This window comes from Mauremys mutica, chromosome 13 (assembly GCF_020497125.1).
Source record: "Mauremys mutica isolate MM-2020 ecotype Southern chromosome 13, ASM2049712v1, whole genome shotgun sequence".
In the NCBI taxonomy this organism is placed as follows: Eukaryota; Metazoa; Chordata; order Testudines; family Geoemydidae; genus Mauremys; species Mauremys mutica.
The window spans coordinates 26,012,037-26,032,308 of NC_059084.1; the positions used below are offsets into that span (position 1 = coordinate 26,012,037).

At 49.7% G+C, this 20,272-nt stretch overlaps 1 protein-coding gene across 1 annotated transcript in view; it reads left to right on the forward strand.

Annotated features, from left to right (window-relative positions):
- The window catches only part of AHCY (adenosylhomocysteinase), a 53,702-nt gene extending 35,271 nt beyond the window's left edge, over nt 1-18,431 (forward strand). Inside the window, exons 9-10 of the mRNA XM_044986027.1 lie at nt 2,032-2,226; nt 17,480-18,431. Coding sequence (XP_044841962.1) covers nt 2,032-2,226; nt 17,480-17,611 — 327 coding nt within the window. The 3' untranslated portion in view covers nt 17,612-18,431. The remainder of the gene's footprint in view (nt 1-2,031; nt 2,227-17,479) is intronic.
- The last annotated feature ends 1,841 nt before the right edge of the window (nt 18,432-20,272 follow it).

Consider the following 20,272-nt stretch of genomic DNA (forward strand, 5'->3'; position numbering starts at 1 on the left):
GTCTTTGTACTTACCAGTTTCCTGTAGCTTCTGCCTGGCACCAGGATGGGAAGTGCCAGAAGAGATCCTTTTTTCTGCACTACAGCAGTTTGTAAACGGTTCCCTTCTGTTGGCCACTCTGCATGAGTCACCCCCATAGTTCACTCCAGGAAGGGCTCTGCACACCAGAGATGGCCCACGAATTACACGTGGAGAACTACCGTCCCAGAAGGAACATTGCAGCTATGCACTAGAGCAGAGTTTCTCAAACATCATTGCACCATGACCCCCTTCCGGCAACAAAAATTACAAGACTCCAGGAAGGGGGACTGAAGCCTGAGCCCCTCTCCTTCCCACCCTCCTCCCCCAGGTGGGTGGGGTGCCAAAGCTTGAGGGTCTTCAGCCCTGGGCGGTGCGGCTGGGACTTTGGCTTCAGCCCCGAGCCCCAGCAAATTTAGTGACAGCCCAGGCGACCCCATTAAAATGGGGTCGTGACCCAGTTTGGGGTCCCGACCCACAGTTTGAGAACTGCTGCATTAGAGAACTGTCTTGCTAATTCCACCCAGCCTAACTGGAGTAGGAAGGTAGATTTATTGCCAGTCTGTTTAGGGCTTCCGTTTGAGGGAGTTGCATTTACTTTACACACAGACCATGTTGAAAATAAATGACACAAAAGCATTGAAGTGGGAATCTCTCTAGTATTTAAGCACAGCCAGAGAATGCCCTAGCTACACGACTATTTTAGTGCGACCTGTGGAATTCTTTGTATAAAAAGGGAGAGACTGTTAGTTTAAATTTGGTGCAAAGTTTATATTTTGTACAAACAAGCTTTTTTAAAATCTCAATAGAAATATTTCTTCAAATTTTAAAAATCCCCCTGAGAACAGCTGTGTTTAAATTAACTCTGTGCCTTACAAGGCCTGAAACTCAAATATGGTAGCACTTGGATCAAAATGGAGAGTGTTCTATGTGCAAACTGAGTGAAAGGCAAAGATTTTAAAAAGCGTAAATATCAAGAAACTGTGTTTGGTCTTTCACTTTTGAATAACTTAAGCTATTAATAGCATAGGCAAAGACCTATAATGTGACAATGTCCCTCCAAAATGTGACATAAATAAATACCAAAGATCCAATCTATTCTGTAATAACTCGGCAGAAGGCCTGAGCAGTGACACCAGTATAACTTTGAGATCCAGAATTGGTCAGGATTCCACTGTTGGCTTTAATGGAGTAAGTTCCCAGATGTGGTAAAGCAATAGGAAAGAGGGGCCAAGGTGTTATGCAGAAATGAATAGCAGGACTAGCCTGTGCCATAGATGCCTGAACCTAGTAAAACTGTTGCATTGAGAAGCACGTGACAAATATACGAGTCCTGGCTTTTACCTATTCTTTTGGGGACAGGCTCAGAGACCCTCTTTGTCATCTCAGTCAATCTTACACTCGCTGTTTGCTCCTCTCGGCAGATGAACTTGCAAGATCACTTGTTTCTGTGGAGAGACTTGTGGCAGACCACATCATCTAATTGAAAGATGGGGTGAGGTGGGGGGTTCGGAAAGCAAAACCAATTGCGTTAGCAATCTAAAATGGAACTGCCTTCTTGTCTGTGTAGTGAGACGTTTGTGATGGGGAGGGAGGGCAGACTAGGTGTATGCAGGTGGTCTTGACGCACTACATTGATGCACCTATTCGGTTGCGTGCAGAGAACCACTCTGGCTCTGCATATGTCAGATGTGTGCTGTTAGGTTGCCCAGAGTAGTCCCCCTCCAATGGCAGTAGACATGCAGAAACCTGGGGGCTGGATAAATGATCAACTCAAAGTCAATTCAAATGAGCAGCAGCTGCTAATTTCCATGCTGGGTGAGACCAGCCTGCAGAGAGACAAATGTTTTTGATTTGGACAGTGCGTGGTGTCAAGCTCAATTACAATCAAAGTCTAAGTTGCATATTAACTGCTGGTCATCTGTGTAGGATGGATGGGACTGCCAGACTTTGGGTGGAATACGCTGCCTCCATGCTCTTGTCTCATTGGTGTTTGTTTTGTTTCCCGTGAAGGTGGACCGATATACATTGAAGAACGGCCGCCACATCATACTTCTAGCAGAAGGCCGACTCGTCAACTTGGGCTGTGCCATGGGTCACCCCAGCTTTGTTATGAGCAACTCCTTCACCAATCAGGTGTTGGCGCAGATTGAGCTGTGGACCAATACTGACAAGTATCCCGTGGGAGTCCATATCCTGCCAAAGAAGGTGGGTTAGGGTGCAGTCTTTTAATCTTATTTCTATATACTTGCACAGGTGAACCCAACCCAGTCCTTCAGATAGACTTTCGTAAGTAACCTAAGCTTAGAGCGCTAAAGTCCAACTTCGGCATGTGTTCATTCAGAAGCTGACAAAATGGCCGTACAAAGCAGAAGGTGGATGAGACCTCTCCCGGGCCTGGCTAGTGCAAGGTTGTTCCATAGTACATCTTCCAGTCTTGGGTAACTTTCAGTGAAATCACCAAACCTGTAGGCTTTACACACTTTCCTTGGGAGGCCATTGCACAATCTACCAGCTCACTGTTAGAGAGATTTCCCCTCCCTAAAGCTTGCCTCCTTTTCCTCTCTTTAATATTATCCAGTTAGGTCTAACTACAACTAGAGCTAGTTTGACATTTTTCAAACCTTTTGGCACCAAAAACACAAATTTGAAAACGAAACGTCCACAAAAACTTTTCAGTTGTATGAAACTTCAGTTGCAATATTTCAACATTTTTGGTGCTTTGCTTTTTGCAAATGTTTTCACAGTGGTGGGTTTTGGATTTTATTTATTTATTTATTTATTTTTAAAAAACAAACTGAAAAATTATTTGCTGTTGTCACAGCCTGCTCCCAATCAAAAGTTACATGTCATGTGGCATCCTGACTGTTGGGTAGGATACACTCACTCCAGCTGTGTCTCTCATGAGTGGTGGGTTGTCTCTGATTTGGACAGCTTTTGGGTTTTGGAAACTTCAAAACTTTTTTTGTGTGACATTTCTGCAAAGAAAAGGAAAAATTTCAACTCTGCTCTGACCCTAGTTTTGCCATGTGACCTTGGGTAACCTCTGCCTCCATTTCCCCAGTGGTAAAATGGGAGCATTGCAACACTCTCTCACAGGTATTGAGGCTAAATTAATGTTGATTGGGATTCTTAGAAACAAGTTGCCTTGTGAGGTCAGTGTTTCTATTACCTGAAGCGGTGAACAATCTGATAAAATGGATCCATCAAGAGGCAGACATCTTGTTTACATATGGCATCTTACCTATGAACAAGCTAATTCTTTTATCGGGTATTTGCTTATAGGAGCTTCATTGCATCAGTGTGTGTTTGGTTTTAAGGGTGCTAAACATACACCACTGATCGTCTTTGAAGTAGGGCTGCTCTTGTAGCCAGCATGTTGCTCACAACAGAGTTGGACCGGAACTTGTGACAGGAACACTGCGGGTCACGCTGTGGTTTAAATCCATGACCTGTATTTTGGGGCTGGAGTGTGAGATGCCTTGGGAGCTGGCTGATGTAGAATTGTTCATGCTGTGTATGTCAGGGTGTTCATAGCATGTTCCTCCTGTGTCTGCCAAGCTTTGGTGGCTAGTGGAGCAGGGCTATGTCTCTGGCTTGATCCCAACTCTCCGCTATCCCTTTGATGGCTAGTGGTGTGAGTCTGTGATTGCAGCTGGCTCCTAGCAGGAGCACGATGGGGAAGGGAGAGGTAAAGCTTCCAGCCCTTCCATTCCCCTTGCGCACCTGAGCAGAGCCAGCCACAATCTGGTCCTAATTGCCTAAATGTTCAGCGCATCTCTGCAAACTCTCTCTGACTTGGATTTGCTACAAATCCTCCTGGGTTTTCTCTTTTAAACTTAAAATGATTCTTTGTTCTTGGTGGGAGGAGGAATCTGGATCGTGTCACAACTGTTGTAAGTTTACAAAAGAAACTGTCGTCTAGTCTCAATTTTCGGAAACAAGCCTGCAAATTAGTCAAGATTGTCATTGTTTGAGAAAGATTCTGCTGTTAAGTCCCCGTACCTTTGAAATGTGGCCAGATCCCGAAGTGATAATGCGAAAAGGTTTTTCCTTTGGTCAATAGATTAAACAGATATGGAATTGTTTATGAAGGGTTTGCTGAAGGACTTCTAAGCTCCCACTGCCACATGTTAAAATGAGCCAGAAAGGTGTTTTTGGAGGAGATTTGTGGGGATCAATCATGCTAAAGAGTGCATCTCTGCCGTTCCCCTTGGGGAAAAAAACCTTTGTGAAGTCATTCAATGGCTATGCTACTTTAATGCCGCCTCTCAACACACAGCTTCAAGCCCCCTGTAATACTATTTCTAGTAATAAAACCCAGTAAAACCGATTGAATAAGAGAAATGATCTAATCACTTACTAAGCCACACAAAGTTCATTTTATGTATGTCAGATAAGACTAATTTGCATCAGTGTTTGATTTAGGGACGTGCCTGGTACCAGAAACCCCAGTTAAAAAATGTGGCATTTGGTAGTGGAAGGTTTTCAAAGAGGTTAATGGGAGTTGGCATTAATGTGCCAGAACAGAAGAAAGATGTAGGTAAAATTAAAGTATTACTAATAGGAACATTGGAAAGATTTGTACAGACTATCTAGTGCATGTTTGGTTGAATTTCTATGTGTAATCAACAAAAGTACTCTCCCATCCAGAGAGAACTTTTCTGTTAGCTTGTTCAGACATTTAAAAAAAAATCCTTTTTGTGATCGTGGCAAGAGAGGGCAGACTTCTTATATCTCGGCTGGTAGCATGATGATATTTTGCAAGTGTGTCTTTATCTAGTGGGGGTGCATCAGTTTCCCTAGAATAACTTGAAATCAACACTTTCAAAGCTAACCTCGAATGTGAACCTTAACCTGTCTGCTTGCAGTCGGGCAAGGAGCCTGCTCTAACAAGGGCTGTGTGCCCATTGTTGTTGTTCAAGGAATGTCCCTGTGGTTGCTCCACTTTAAGTGTTTGTGCGCCCCTGTGTTTCTAATTGGAGATTTGCAGTAGCGGTACCCGGTTGGCCGGGCACGCAAGGCAGCCATCTCGCACTGCTCCGAACGGCTACCCCAGCATGCACAGCCAACCACTCCCCCAGTTCTGTCTCTACCGCCGTTGGCTTTGGTCAGAACAACAGCAGCACCCTCAAAACCTTGCTATTCCTTTAGTTCAACCGTCATACTTTTATCCTTCTTCCTTTGTTTTTTCTCTATTTGAGGGGAAAAAACCAACCTTCTTTCTTTTTCCCTCCTGAAGTGGCCAACCACCTCACAGCCCAGAGGCACGTGGAAGGGACTATTCCCATTCCTTCTTTGTGAACAGCCTCTCTGGCATGTCTGGTTCTCCAGGTTTTAAACGCTGTCTGATCTTTAGACTGTCAGTAGCAGTCTCAGATGGTCACTCGCAGTGTGTCCGTTGTCTGGGAGAGAGACACATTGCACAGAAGTGCCACCACTGCAAAGAGCTGACAGCGAGGACTAGAAAAGCTAGGGATCTCCAATGAAAACTTAAGATGCTGGAGAAATCCCTTCGACCTGCTTCTGATTCTAAGCGCAGGACCCCTCCCCACCAGCACTCACCGGCGGCTGCATCAGACATGGGATCCTCTTCGAAAACAGCTGCAAAGGACCCAGTCCTACAGAAGGCCACAAAAAAGTGGTCTCACTCGTCGCCTCAGCGAGAATCTCCTCAGAATAGGCAATCTCCGACCGCCAGATCTGCCTTGGTACCATTGGCACTGACCGTCCGGCACCGGGATGGCCCCAGGAGCAAAAGACCCCCTGCGGCCTAGGTCTAAGGCAGGCTACCTCGGCACCAAGCAGCGCAATGGCATCACCTGCTGCACCAGTACACTGCAGCAAGTCTACGGCACTGGCAGCGATCACAATGATTTCTAATCAAAGCCCACCTCCTCCGTCGGCACTGAGCTTCTCCATGCCACAGCAGTTTATTAGCCAGGCAGACCTCTTCATCGCATCCACTCCAGGAACGCCTCTCTTCGGTACTGACGGTACCCTGGCCAGGCCAGGGCCAAGCCTGACTAATACCCCTGCTGGCTCAGCCCCATCTCTCTCCAGCAATGAGGAGGAGGAAGGTGGGGGCAGGAATGTGCACCCCTCGCCATTCCTTGCCCAAACCTAGACCCTCACGACACCAGCCCATAGCGTAGCATCCTCTGCAATGGGTGGCCCCTCCTATGGTCCTCCCACCAAACTGGCCATATTGGGACTCATGGGCATTATACAGAACCCAGAATATGCAGCCCTCCAACCCATCCAGGTCCAGAACACCAAGATCACAGCAATCACCTTCCCTTTCTGTTCCAACCTCCCCAGAAGCTGGCGAGGAGGAAGCAGAAGCAATTGAAGAGCCTCCACAGGGTGGCACCATCCCACCCACGCACATCTCTTCGTATCCAGATGAAACAATAATGCTGCCTCCTCCTCCCACATCAGGTGATGACTTCCAGGAATTCTTTAAACAAGTGGCTGACTCCCTCAACATTTCCTTGGTAGAGCGGCCAGAGACACGGTATAAGCTGATGGATATTCTCCATACATCTACTGCCAAGATTGCACTATCCATCAATGTTGCCATCATGGACTCGGCAAAAACTGTCTTGCAGATGCCAGCTGCAGCTTCACCTTCTTGTAAAAGATCAGACAAGAAGTACTATGTCCCAGCTAAGGGAGCCAAATTTTTGTTCACCCACTCAACCCCTAATTCATTGGTGATGGAGGAAGGGGAAAGCAACATCTGGCTAAGACTACCCCGTATGATAAAGATTGGAAACGTCTAGCCCTCTTTGGCAGGAAGGCCTATTCCTCAGCGACCCTCCAGTTTCGCATTGCAAACTATTCTGCATTACTGGCCAAGTACACACACAATATTTTTGCACAAATAACTTTTATTGAACATCTTTCAACAGATAAAAAAGAACAATGTAAAGCTAACATAATAGAAGGGCTCCCTCATTGCTAGAATGGCCTTACAGGCTTCCTTGGACTCCGCTGACATGCTGGCCCGCTCCATTGCCACATGCATAGTCATGCGGAGGGAGTGCTGGCTCCACCTTCCAGGCTTCCCCAAGGAAGTTCAGGTGACAGTAGAGGACTTACCTTTCAAAGGTCAAAAACTGTTCACGGAAGGCAGCCTTACACACTCTTGGATTCCCGTGCCACATTGAAAACCCTAGGAATATATGCCCCTGGGAACAAAAAGAAACAGGGCAGATTTTATACCCAGTGCTTCCGCACTACCCCGTATGCCCAACCTCAGAGCCGTGATAACCAGCGCCACAAACGTCGTCAGATGAGATGCCAACAAGCCCAGAGCAGTCAGCAATGTCTCAACCATCCACTTCCAGACAAGCATTTTGCAGTGTTGGTCGAGGGCACCACTGCCACAGTCACTCATAACCTCCTGCCCATTTGGGGACTACCTAACACCCTTCTACCTGGTCTGGGCAACCATTACGTCAGACAAGTGGGCTCTGGAAATTATACGCAAGGGTTAGTCTATCCCTTTTACCTCTATCCTGCCTACCTACCCCCTTCCCCGTCCCTCTTCAGGGACCCATCTCACAACCATCTGTTACAGCAGGGAGTAAACCACCTCCTGCAACTAGGTGCTGTCGAACCTGTACCTGCCAAGGACAGGGAGAGCGGGTTTTATTCACACTTTCTCACCCAGAAGAAAACAGGCGAATGGAGGCCTATCTTGGACTTGTGCAAGTTAAACAAGTTTGTCAGAACACAGTGCTTCAAGATAACCCTAGCAACCATGATCCCAGCACTGGAGAAAGGAGATTGGCCCTCGACCTACAAGATGCCTATTTCCATGTCACTATTCATCCGGCAAGAGAAGGTTCCTCCGATTCATGCTTGGGAACCTCCACTACCAGTACTGAGTGCTCCCATTCAGATTATCCACAGCCCCATGGGTATTCTCCAAAGTCCTTGCCATCATCACAGCACACCTTCGCAGACAGGGTGTGATATTTCCTTACCTAGACAACTGCCTCCTAAAAGCTTCCATGTACCAGGCTGCAATCAACACCCTTCACATCACTACTTCTCTGTTTACAAAACGAGGGTTCCATCTCAGCTTTCAGAAAGCCACCCTCCTTCCAACCCAACAGTTGGACTTTATAGGCACAGACCTAGACTGCACCACGGCATTGGCATGACTGCCTCGACAATGCTTTGTTACCCTAACAAACTTCCATTTCCCCATTTGAGACACTCTTGTGTCTCAAAGAAGAGTGAAGTATAATAATCCAAGTGATTTGCTTCTGGTTCTCTCGTCTTCAGCTGGGAACATAGAGATTTGCAAACTGCTGTCTTACTCTTCTACACTATATGCATGGCAGGATCAAGGCAATTCAGGTCCCCAGGTGTGCCCCAACAGGGGTTCCCTAGTACTCCACTCTGCGGCCCCACCACCTCCTGGCTTTGCCCCCACCTGGAATAGCAGCAGCAGGAAGGACCCCTTCCCTCCAGGACTCCTTTTCCTCCCAGAGAGGCGGGGTGGTGACATGGCACCCTTTGATGCCCCCCAGGAACAGCAGAAGGGGCACCCTCCCGTGGTGAATAGCAAGAGTGGCAGAAAGGGTTCCCTTTCACTCTGGACAGGCTGGGGTGGTGGTAGCAAGGGAGAAAGAGAGTCTCTAGCGAGGGGGGTGTATTTTCTGTGTAGGGCAGACTGGATCCTCTGCACTGTTTACCTTCTGCCACACACACAGCCCTTTGCTGTGATAGGGTGGGTGAGGTCCTTAGAACAGTGGGTCGTGGAGCTAACATCTCACTGAGAGGCACAGGACATTTCACCCCTTTCAGAGCTATTGTTTCAGGCTCTTTGCTGACCCAGGCAGGCAGGTCATGTTTTCATGCTGTTCTTCACAGCCTGTAAGATAGAAACTTGCTTTTTATAGTGGAAGCTTAGATTCAGGCCTCATTGCATGACTCTTCCAGGAGCTGGGGCCCGAGGCATGGGCCTGTGCTTATGATTTAATGCCACCCTAGCTATGACATTATCTACTTCAATCTCTCCAGATGCCTTATCTGCCAATTCTTATCAGTATTTGTGTTTGCTCTAGCTTTGCTGTATTCTTCCTAACTGCAGGGGCCAGAACATAGTTCCATGAGTAATTGCACCAGAGCTATGCACAATGGCACCGCTTTCTCTCCAGCTGTGCATGTGAACATTGACATCAGCGTTTGCTTTTTGCAATGGATTCATGCTGCAAACTAGTTTCTTCTAAATCTGTTAAAGCAGCAGTCTCTGTTTTGTGTCCGGGCTGCTTACTTCTCCTTTAATTAGTATTGATTTTTATTTGACTACCTATAGCAGGGGCCAGGGCCGCCCATGGGGGGGGAGGGGGACAAGTGGGGCAATTTGCCCCAGGCCCTGGGCTCCGCAGGGACCCCCACAGGAATGGCTGAGGCTCTCTCCCTGGCCCCAGCCCCAGCCCAACACGACCCCGCCTCCACCCCTCTCCTGGAGCCTCAGCGCATCCAGGAGCTTCCCGGGACAGCGGCAGCGTGGCTCCGGCGGGGCCCCTGAGCTCCGCCCCACTCAGAGCCACGTGGTCCGGGGGCGGGGCTGTGAGCTCCAGGCTGAGCTCAGCTCCCTCCGCTCGGCCCGGAGCTCACAGCCCCACCCCCTCACCACGCGGCTCTGAGCGGGGCGTGGCTCAGGCCCCACCGGAGCCGCGCTGCAACTGTCAAGGGAAGCTCCTGGATGCGCTGAGGCTCCAGGTGAGGGGGGAGCCCGGGTAAGGGGCCGGGGGGGTTGGCTAAGGGGCAGGAAGTCCCAGGGACAGTCAGGGGACAGGGAGGGGGCAGAGGTTGGGAGGGTGGTCAGGGGACAGGGAATGGCGGGGTTGGATTGTGGGCGTTCCAGGGGTCTGTCAGGACTCAGCGAGGGGGTGATAGGGGTCAGGGGACAGGGAGCAGGGGTGGAGTCCCAGCGTGGTGGTGGTGGGGGATCTCTGGGGGGATGATGAGGGGACAAGGAGCAGGATGGGTCAGGGATTCTGAGGGGTGCAGTCGGGCAGGAAGTGGGTGGGGGTCGGATAGGGGGCAGGGCCAGGCTGTTTGGGAGGCACAGCCTTCCCTACCGTAAAGCTCATTCAGCAGTTTGAGGCTTGCAGAAGAGCCAAGCTGTTAGCTTTTCCATTAGGGCTACCATCCCTTTCACTTCTCAAATGCCAAATTATAGTCTATATTTAATTTCAGTGCCCTAGGGAGATTCATGTCAGGGGAGGGTAGCTTCATTTAAAATTAGCCACTGGGGGAGGGATCACATGAGAAGAGCAATATCCTACACCACCCACCTCCTTCCCAACCCTACCAGGGGAGACCCCCCCCCCACACACATTCCGTGAGGCTCCAGAGGGGTTAATTCAGTGATTCTCAAACTTTTATACTGGTGACCCCTTTCACATAGCAAACCTCTGAGTGCGACCCCGCCCCCTTATAAATTAAAAACATTTTTTATATATTTAACACTATTATAAATGCTGGAGGCAACGCGGGGTTTGAGGTGGAGGCTCACAGCTCGCGACCCCCAGTAATAACCTTGTGACCCTCTGAGGGGTCCTGACCCCCAGTTTGAGAACCTCTGGGTTAATTTAATTTTAGCACCCTGTGTCCATTCACATGCATGTGCTATTTTGAGCATTTCAGTTTTCGCAACATAGGCTCATCCCAGATTTGGAACAAGCTCAAATGCTCAGTTCGTGGAGTATGTACATAAGCTATACTAAAGACAAACCCATAGTAACCGTCTCCAGTTTGTGAGGGACCCCCATGGAGCCAGTCTCTAGGAAACAGATAAATGCATGGAGGTTAAGTCCATTAATGGCTATTAGCCAGGATGGGTAAGGAATGGTGTCCCTAGCCTCTGTTTGTCAGAGGGTGGAGATGGATGGCAGGGGAGAGATCACTTGATCATTACTTGTTAGGTTTACTCCCTCTGGGGCACTTGGCATTGGCCATTGTTGGTAGACAGGATACTGGGCTGGATGGACCTTTGGTTTGACCCAGTATGGCTGTTCTTATGTTCTAACCTAACTGAACCCAAAGTTATGGAGACAGATATGAGTCAAAGAAGCCAGCAGAGTATCAGAAACCTGGAAAAATCTCTGACTGGATGGGCTCAGGCATTTGGTCACAAGCTGAGGTGGTTCAAAAGTTTTGGATTTTTTTTAAGCAGAATTTTTTTATTGTTTCTGTAAACAGTCAGACACAGCAAGCAGCAAATATTTGGCCACACACTTCTGAAACCCCAAACCATATTCAGGTTTTGGCAGATTAATTTCAGCTTTTCAATTAAAAAAAAACCACAACAAATTTTGAAGGAAAGCAGACACTGTCCGTGATTTTTTTTTCTGCTTTTTAAAAACCCCTAGTTTTCAATCCAGAAACAGTTTTGACGGAAAATATTTGTCCAACCCTTTTAATGAGCTTTAGTGCCTTTTAGCACTAACTGATGCTGAGAACCAGTGATACCTTGTAAAGAAGTTTTCTCAAAACTGGGTTTGTGCCGAGATGCAGAAGGTTTATTTTTCCCAGGGCCGCTCGTGGGTGCGGAGCAAGTGGGGCAATTTGCGCCAGGCCCCGCAGGGGCCCCCACGAGAATATAGTATTGTATAGTATTGCAATTTTTTTTATGGAAGGGGCCGTCGAAATTGGTTTGCCCCAGGCCCCTTGAATCCTCTGGGCGGCCCTGGCAGGGGTGGGCAAAGTTTTTGGCCTGAGGGTTGCATCCAGTTTCCAAAATTGTATGGCGGGCCGGTTAGGGGAGGCTGCCTCCCCAAACAACCAAGCGTGGCCTGCCCCCCCATCCGACCCCCACTGCTTCTTTCCCCCTGACGGCCACCCCCGGGACTCCTGCCCCATCCTACCCCCCGCATTCCCTGTCCCCTGACAGCTCCCGGAACTCCCACTGCCCCATCCAATCCCCCCTCTCCTTCCTGACTGCCCCCCAGGACCCCTGGCCCATCCAACCACCCCTTCCTCCCTGTCCCCTGACCGCCCCCAGAACCCCTGCCCCTGACTGCCCCCCCAGGACCCCTGCTCCCATTCAACCCTCCTGTTCCCCACCCTCTGACCGCCCCAATCCCTATCCACACCCCCACCCTCTGACCACCCCCGCCCCGTACTCCCCTGCCCTCTATCCAACCCTCCCTGCCCTCTTACCGCGCTGCCTGGAGCACTGGTGGCTGGCGGCGCTACAGTTGTGCTGCCCAGAGCAGCAGGACAGCCAGCCATGCTGCCCGGCTGGAGCCAGCCACGCCACCGCACAGCACAGAGCACCGAGTCAGGCCGCGGCTCTGCAGCTGCGCTGCTGCCCAGACCATTGCACTGGCAGTGCAGTGAGCTGAGGCTGCGGGGAAGGAGGAACAGTGAGGGAGGGGCCAGGGGCTAGCCTCCCGAGGTAGGCGTTCAGGGGCCGGGCAGGAGGGTCCCATGGGCCGGATGTGGCCTGCGGGCTGTAGTTTGCCCACCTCTGACCTATAGCTTACTGTGCTCCTCACTCAAAGATCATGCTGCATCGTGTGTGTGTGTGTGTGTGTGTGTGTGTGTACACACTCCTTTCTCTGGGGAAAATCTAGATCTGAATGTAGGTCCATAAAATGTACCCCTTGATCTTTCTCCATTGCCTATCCCTGCTTTTATTGATCACTCTGTTCCTTGTTTGTTCACTATTTCGATAGTCGCCACATAGTTTTCATCTATAATTCCTGATTTCAGAATTCCTTTGTTATGTGATTTTAACTGTCTTACGGAAATGGAAACATGGTTACCTTACAATGGACACTTTCCCCATTAGCTGAGGCTCCCGGTGGTTGGTATTGCAATTTGCACATTGCAGTGTGTGAAACAAGGTTGGTGTCATGTCCAGCTTCGTTACAAATGGAGTTTCGCTGTTGCTGAGTTCACGAAGTGTGTTACTCTGTATAACTCTGTTCCTTTTTAGTCTAAAAAGGGTACCGGTAATTGCTTCCAGGAACATGCCAAGCAGATCCATTTTTCAAAACTCACACTTGATGCTCAGATGCATTTCTTCCAAAAGTTCCGATAATAAAACCCTTACGTTATGGCTTAGTGCTTTGCACAGGTTATACATCTGGCTGATTAGCCCATTGACTCCTTGTTCTTCCTTCAAAACAGGACTTCTTTTTATATTGATCAAATAGCTCTTGTCGCTCATGATTTATTTTCAGTCTGTGTGTTCCTCTGATATTCAGATGCATTTTATCTAGACTGTAGCTTGCTATGGATTTTTTTGGTTTTCTTTCATCTGTGGTATTGCCATTTGTTCCTCATCTCCCCAATTACAGCTGCAGACATCTCTTCAGAAGGTTCTTTTTCTTCAGTGCAAATTCTGTAGCCATCTGCAGCACTGGTGCCATTACCTCCTCACCTTCTAAATCTTCTAGCACTGCTGTTTTCTTCACTAACTTTTCCTTTCGCTCTTTATTTCCTTTGACTCTCTTACACAGCGTTGTCAGTTTGTGCCCTTGGCTCCCTTACATTCTTTGGTGACTTGTTCATCTCTACTTTTCAAACCCTCTTCCACTTCCTATATATTTTTCTCCTGTTTTTCTACCAGGAATTTTAAGGTATTTTAAATCTTCCTTGAACAGAAGTTGTTAGTTGCATTCATTACAGGAGAAGCTATACGTCCTAACCAGTCGAAGGAGCCCCAGAGCACAAATATGTAGCCCGAATATGGGCGTTTTGCAATCCATTTGTGTAAGACTTCTTTTTGTGCAGTAGTTTTCTTCTTTTTATTTTTAACTGCTTTATGAAAGTCGCATTGTTCTAAAAGGGCTGTTCATTACTGTAGCCCTTTCTGTGCTGGAGCTTTGGGGCTAAATACTGAACCACTTGGGTGTGTTTGACACCCAGCATTGGAACCACCTCTGGAATAAAAGGCACCAAGGGCTTACTTCACTAGGAACGCACATTGAGGTTAGCTGCCTTGCTGTAGCTTCGCTCTCTTTTCCCTAGTGAAGACACAGTTTTATACCTTCTAGGGTGTACATCACGTTAGCTAACCTGAATGTATATTCCTAGTGTACATGTACCCAAACTGGAATGCCTATTCAGTCTCCTTCTGTCTTCATTCCAATAGGTGTGTTCGCGTGCCGCGTGCACGATCGTCGGAAGGTTTTACTATAGCAGTACCTGTTGGAGCGGCTGTGGAGCCCCCTGGAGTGGCGCCTTCATGGCAGTGTATATAGGTCCCTGCTAACCCACTGCCTGCTCAGTTCCTTCTTACCACCAGTTACGGTCGTTGGAGCAACTAGTCTCTTGCTTTGCAAGTGTTTTCTAGTGTTTTTCTGTGTATATATTTATTACTTTTCACTAGATCTTGAGTTAGTTTTATTAGTTAGTACGTTTAAGTTGGAGGGGGGTTTCCCCCCACGATATTCCCCCGTCACCAGGGCATGCTGCGGCCCCAGGGGTTTAAACCATGAGAGAGGTATGGTAAGCTTCTGCCCAAAGGGGATCTGCATGTTGCTTGTCTGAAGTGCTTAGGAGAGGGTGTGACGAACTGGGACTGCTTTTAATGTTTCTTCTGAATACGGTAGAGTTGCCTCAGTTTCCCCTATGCATTTGCTAAGTCGCTAGGTGGTGGGATAAGGGGGTGTAATTGTTGCAGCGCAAAGAGACAGTGTACATAAATGGCCAACACTGTCTCCTGGGAACTGATGGCCTGGGCCCTTGTGCCCTGCAAGGTGATAGCTAAAGGTGTTGGAGAACAAAGGAATCAGGTGACCTCCTGGCCCGGGAAGGGACAAAGCCCAGAGGAGGAGGGGCTGGAGAGCGAGTCACTTTGGAGCTGGCTGGGGATGTGGAGTGAAGTGCAGACGTGGTTGTCTGGCTCACTGCCCTCCAAAATGGACCCGGCTGAGGGGTCCTGTTCTCTGTAGCTACAAGCTCTGTTTTGGACCGTGTTCCTGTCATCTAATAAACTTCTGTTTTACTGGCTGGCTGAGAGTCACGTCTGAGTGCGAAGTTGGGGTGCAGGACCCTCTGGCTTCCCCAGGACCCTGCCTGGGCGGACTTGCTGTGGGAAGGGCACGGAGGGGCAGAGGAGGCTGAATGCTCCAACGTCAGACCCAGAAAGGTGGAAGCCATGTGAGCTTCTTGCCCTGCAGACAGTCTGCTCACAGCGAGGGACTTCACCAGAGTCCTGACTGGCTTCGTAGGGAGCAGTTCCAGAGCATGCCCCAGGGACTCCGTGACAGAGGGCCATTTGCAAGACAAGTTCACCGTTTGCAGAGGATTCAAGCCCAGAACTGAGAGAGAGAGACTATCGCCTCCAGCTCCTCTTAATGAAGTCCGCACTTTGGCCCCAACTGGTTCAAGAGTCTGCACTGGCAGCCTCAGTATCTAGTGCACCGGCCTCTGTGCGGGACACCTCGGCACCGAGGAAGGACTCACATAAGGAGCATTGAAGGCCACTCCCCCGCGCGGAAGGTTGGCTCATTGGTGCAGCACCATTCACAATCCCCGGTGCTGCACAAGAAGAAGGTGGCAGGGTGGGTCCGCTCCCCTGCCAAGAATACTAGGCAGGACTCCATCGTGGTGCGTCCCACGTGGCCCTCCCCACGCTTCCAGACTCATCACGCAGGATCACGGCAGACTGCAACACCCCAAGCTGGAGTCCCTCCATCTCATGGCGTCGAAACTCCATGGCTGAACCCGCTTGAACTGCAGTATTTGGACTCTGTTAGGGAAGTTCTGTTGGGAAGCAGGAAACCCTCCACTCGCACAACGTACCTTGGCAAAGTGCTTCTCCATTTGATCCCTACAGAAAAGTACGCCTTCGTCCCCCTCCCCCGTCCCTCAGCAAGTCTCTATTCCCCTTGTGCTGGATGACCTCTTGTACCCGAAGCAACTGGGACTGGCTATATCTTCTATTGAGGTGCACCTGGCGGCCATCTCTGCCTTCCACCTGGGCGTGGGGGGCAGGTCAGTCTTTGGCAATCCCATGGTGGGCCGGTTCGGTGAGGCAGCCTGTTCCCTAGTGGGACCTTAACCTGGTTCTTTCCAGACTTATGGGCCCCCCTTTCGAGCCACTGGCGACCTGCCCCTTATCCTACCTCTCCTGGAAGGTGGCTTTTCTGGTGTCCATAATCTCAGCCAGAAGGGTCTCCGAGCTCAGAGCACTTGCTTCCAAGCCCCCCTACATGGTCTTCTACAAAGACAAGAGGATGAAAGGGCTCCCCATCTCAACCCAGCATATTTAGTCATGGATCATGTCCTGCATCAAAATGTGCTATGATCTAGCTAAAATTCCAGCCCCGCCGTTAATGGCGCACTTCACAAGAGCACAGGCATCATCCGCCGCATTCCTTGCACAGATCCCTATCCAAGACATATGAAAGGCAGCAACGTGGTCTTCCATCCACACCTTTACGTTGCACAACGCCATCACCCAACAGACGAGGGACGATGCGGCCTTTGGCATGGCAGTCCTCCAATGAGCAAATTGGTGAACTCTGACCCCTTCTCTGTCAAAATTGCTAGGGAGTCACCTATTCGAATGGACATGAGCAATCAATCGAAAAAGAAAAGACCGTTACCCGCCTTTTGTAACTGTTCTTCGAGATGTTTTGCTCATGTCCATTCCAAATCCTGCTCACCTCCTCTCTGTCAGAATATTCTGGCAAGAATGAACTGAGCTGGCAGCAGGTCGGCAGGGACCTATATAAAGGCGCCACTCCAGGAGGCTCCACAGCCGACCTGACTGGTACTGCTAGGGTAAAACCTTCCGATGATCATGTACGCGGCGCGCGCACACACCTATTGGAATGGACATGAGCAATCACTTGAACAACAGTTACGAAAGGTAGGTAACCGTCTTTTCTTTGGGGAGCTCTTCTGTGAGTCTTGTGGCTTATCTGAAATCTCCCCCTTGGACACTATAGCACCCTGTTGAAATGCTGTTAGGGCCAGGGGAAGAGAGGATGGCAGCACGGTTTAGCTTTACCAGCCTAACTTTTCTTCTGGCCACCACAACCAGGCTGGATACTTTCTGTTTTTGCTTTTAGTTGACTAGCTTGCCCCCTGCTCTTGAGATAATGCATGGATATTACATTCGGTTCAAACATGCCTAGTCCAGGAAAGGCTGCCAGAAGTTAATCTCTTGCCTCCTGCTTGGACTTTAGATTGACTGACCCAGGTGATGTGGGGGAAGCTGCAGCTGAATGATTTTGTTACTGACTGCTCCGGTGTAAAGAGGTCACTGTACTCAGGACACAGAGGGGAACCTGGGAAGAGCAGGACTGTCTCATTCTCACTCCTCTGCAGATCCTGTTACATTTAACCCATGGGGTTGGCGGTTGGGCCTCCCTGGTGTGATGGCCACCAGTGGGCACCACTTCACGGACTCCGCCAGCCTTCAGCACTGGGCTGAACCTCCTGGGATTAACGTTTTCTTATTGTCTTTCAGCTGGATGAAGCCGTAGCGGCCGCTCATCTGGATAAACTGTGCGTGAAGCTGACGAAACTGAGTGACAAGCAGGCCAAGTACCTGGGATTGCCGAAAGAAGGGCCCTTCAAGCCAGACCACTACAGATACTGAGCAGCCGGTGCTACCCAAAGAACAATGTGCAGGGATAAAAATCTTCCAAAGCTCTCGCCTGTGTGTTGGGATTCTGAGAACAAGCCGTTCCCCTTCCCCCTCTCCCCACACACCCACACTCTTAAACAGGCATGGAGACTCTCTAGTAAAGACATCATCCTCTCTTTGAACCAGTTGTTTAACTAATGCATTAGTCAAGCAGATCCCATACACACCCGTATTGCCTTGTAATGTGAGGGGGGCTGGGTTGGGAGTTCTAAAACAGGGCTCCTAATCCTTCAGATGTGCACTGCTAGTAACCTGCAGTCTAGATATGGGAACAGGCTTAACCAATAATAGTGAGGGTTAAGCAGTGACTTGTACCAGAGATGGTCCCCTGGTTCTGTGCAGTAGTTCATGAAAGCTGGATGGATGAGATGAATACCCGTTGGGCCCTGGGGCATTCTACAGCACACTGTGTCCCCTGAGGTTAGCGTGACACTTCGTGGTTCGCTTATTTTGGGAGCAGCCTGGCTACTTAATCAAAGATGTTAGTCTGGGAGTCGATTTCCTGGGTCTGGTCCAGCTGCCTCCATCCCTCTATATTCAGCCTCCCTCGTAATTCTAGAGGTGCATGGGTGACTCAGCAGCCTTTTCATTTGTGATGTGATTGGCTCCTAAAGGCTGTCGAAGGGGTGGGAGGAGGGGAGGATATTTGGTTCTCTGAAACCACCAGTAGTGTGCTCCTGCCCTGACTTGGTTTTGTGAAGTGATGAGGTCTGATGTATCTTGTGCCTGTCATGGTGTCTTAAAGCGCTTTTATTAAAACCCCACAACTGTGGCCTGATATCGTTCTGGTCCATTCGCTGTGGGAGGGAGAGGTCTCTGTTTCTGTGCCATGGCTGCATTTGTTTTGTCTGTTTGCACTGCGTCACGCAGCCCTGACTCCTGTGTCAGTGCGCGTCTGCAGGTACTCTTGTTAGCTCTTTATCATAACTAACTCAAACCATTCACGGTGCAGGCCACAGCACGGCAGCTGGGCCGGAGCTGCTGCTCCCGGCTGTAAATCCTTCGGCACTGCTGCCCTTAACCCCTTGCATCTGCCCAGAAGACGTATGAATCTGGAGAACGAGACCTGCTCGCTCACTGTTGGCCAAGACAAGCCTTCCTAGAGCAGTGGTTCTCAAACTTGGGCCGCCACTTGTTCAGGGAAAGCCCCTGGTGGGCTGGGCCGGTTTGTTTACCTGCCGCGTCCCCAGGTTCGGCCGATCACGGCTCCCACTAGCTGCGGTTTGCTGCTCCAGGCCAATGGGGGCTGCAGAAAGCGGCACCGGCCGAGGGACATGCTGGCCGCCCTTCCTTTTAATCTTCTCATTACGAGTGCTCAGTGCTCCCAGTTTGTGCTTCATTGTGACTGTTCCACATTTATATTCCTACACCATATATATAACATATTCCTTTCCTAAATGCAAGGATAGGAAGGTAGAGCCTAAATAAACCGTAACAAACCAAGCTCAACATGCTAGGGTTATCTACTCTTAAAATCACTGACTCCTAGCTCTTGAAGGTGCAGGAGAGAGAAACCTACATCAGCCCTCCAGCACAGTGCCTTCCTAGGGGAAGGAATATCCACCACACAACGGTGGTAAGGTTGGATTCTTATGCATAATTTCAGCTCCTACTCTGCTTAGGGGCCAAATGTGGAATAAAGCCTCAAAACCAAGATCACCATGGGCAGGATTCATTTCTTGCATGAGGTTCTGCAACTTTGTGAATGCACGTTACAGTAGCAGGAAACAAGACCAGCAGGTTTGTATGGAATAGAATAATGCTGGAGCACCCACAGAAAAACATTAGCGGATGCTTAGCATCCACTGGCAGCTAGCTCCCTCCCTCCTTGCACCTCCCACTTGCCGGCGGCCCTGCCAATCAACTCCTACCCTCCCAGTGCCTCCTGCCCACCGCAATCAGCTGATCCACAGCATACAGGAGGTGCTGGGCAGGAGGGGGAGGAACAGGAGTGGGGTGTGCTTGGGGGGGAGGGGGTGAACTGGGTGGGAAGAGGTAGGGGGGAATGGGAGGGGAAGGGTTGGGCGTGGCCTTGGGGAAAAGGTTGGGTGGGGGAGGGATCTGGGACAGAGCAGGGGCTTGAGCACCCCTGGAGCCTGGAGGGAGCCTGAACCTTTGTGTGAGTTTGACGGATCTCAAAGGAGGAGGGTCTTAATTATTCCCACTTAAAAACATAGACCTTTGTTCAACGAAGCCCTTAAGTAGATGCTTAACTTAAAGCTCAGGAGTACTGCCTTGCTCAAGTGCTTTACTGAGCCAGGGCCTCAACTTCAAGGTGAGTGGTATGATTTAGCAGTCTGGAGTGTAGCATCCAGGGGCTGTTGAGCTCTGCTCTTAGCTGGGAGGTTTCTCTGTAACCTTGGTTACCTTATGTACCCTTATTTTGCAGCTGGAAAAGCACAGGTAGAGACTCATACTTCTTCGAGTGCTTGTTCACGTCCATTCCACATTAGGTGTGCGCGCACCGCGTGCACGAGCGTCAGAAACGTTTCCCTTAGCAGTACCCGTCGGGCTGGCAGGACCCCTGCCTGAGCAGCGCTGTGCATATATACCCCCGCTGACCCAACCCCCTCCAGTTCCTTCTTACTGTCCGTGGTGGCATTGGAACACCCT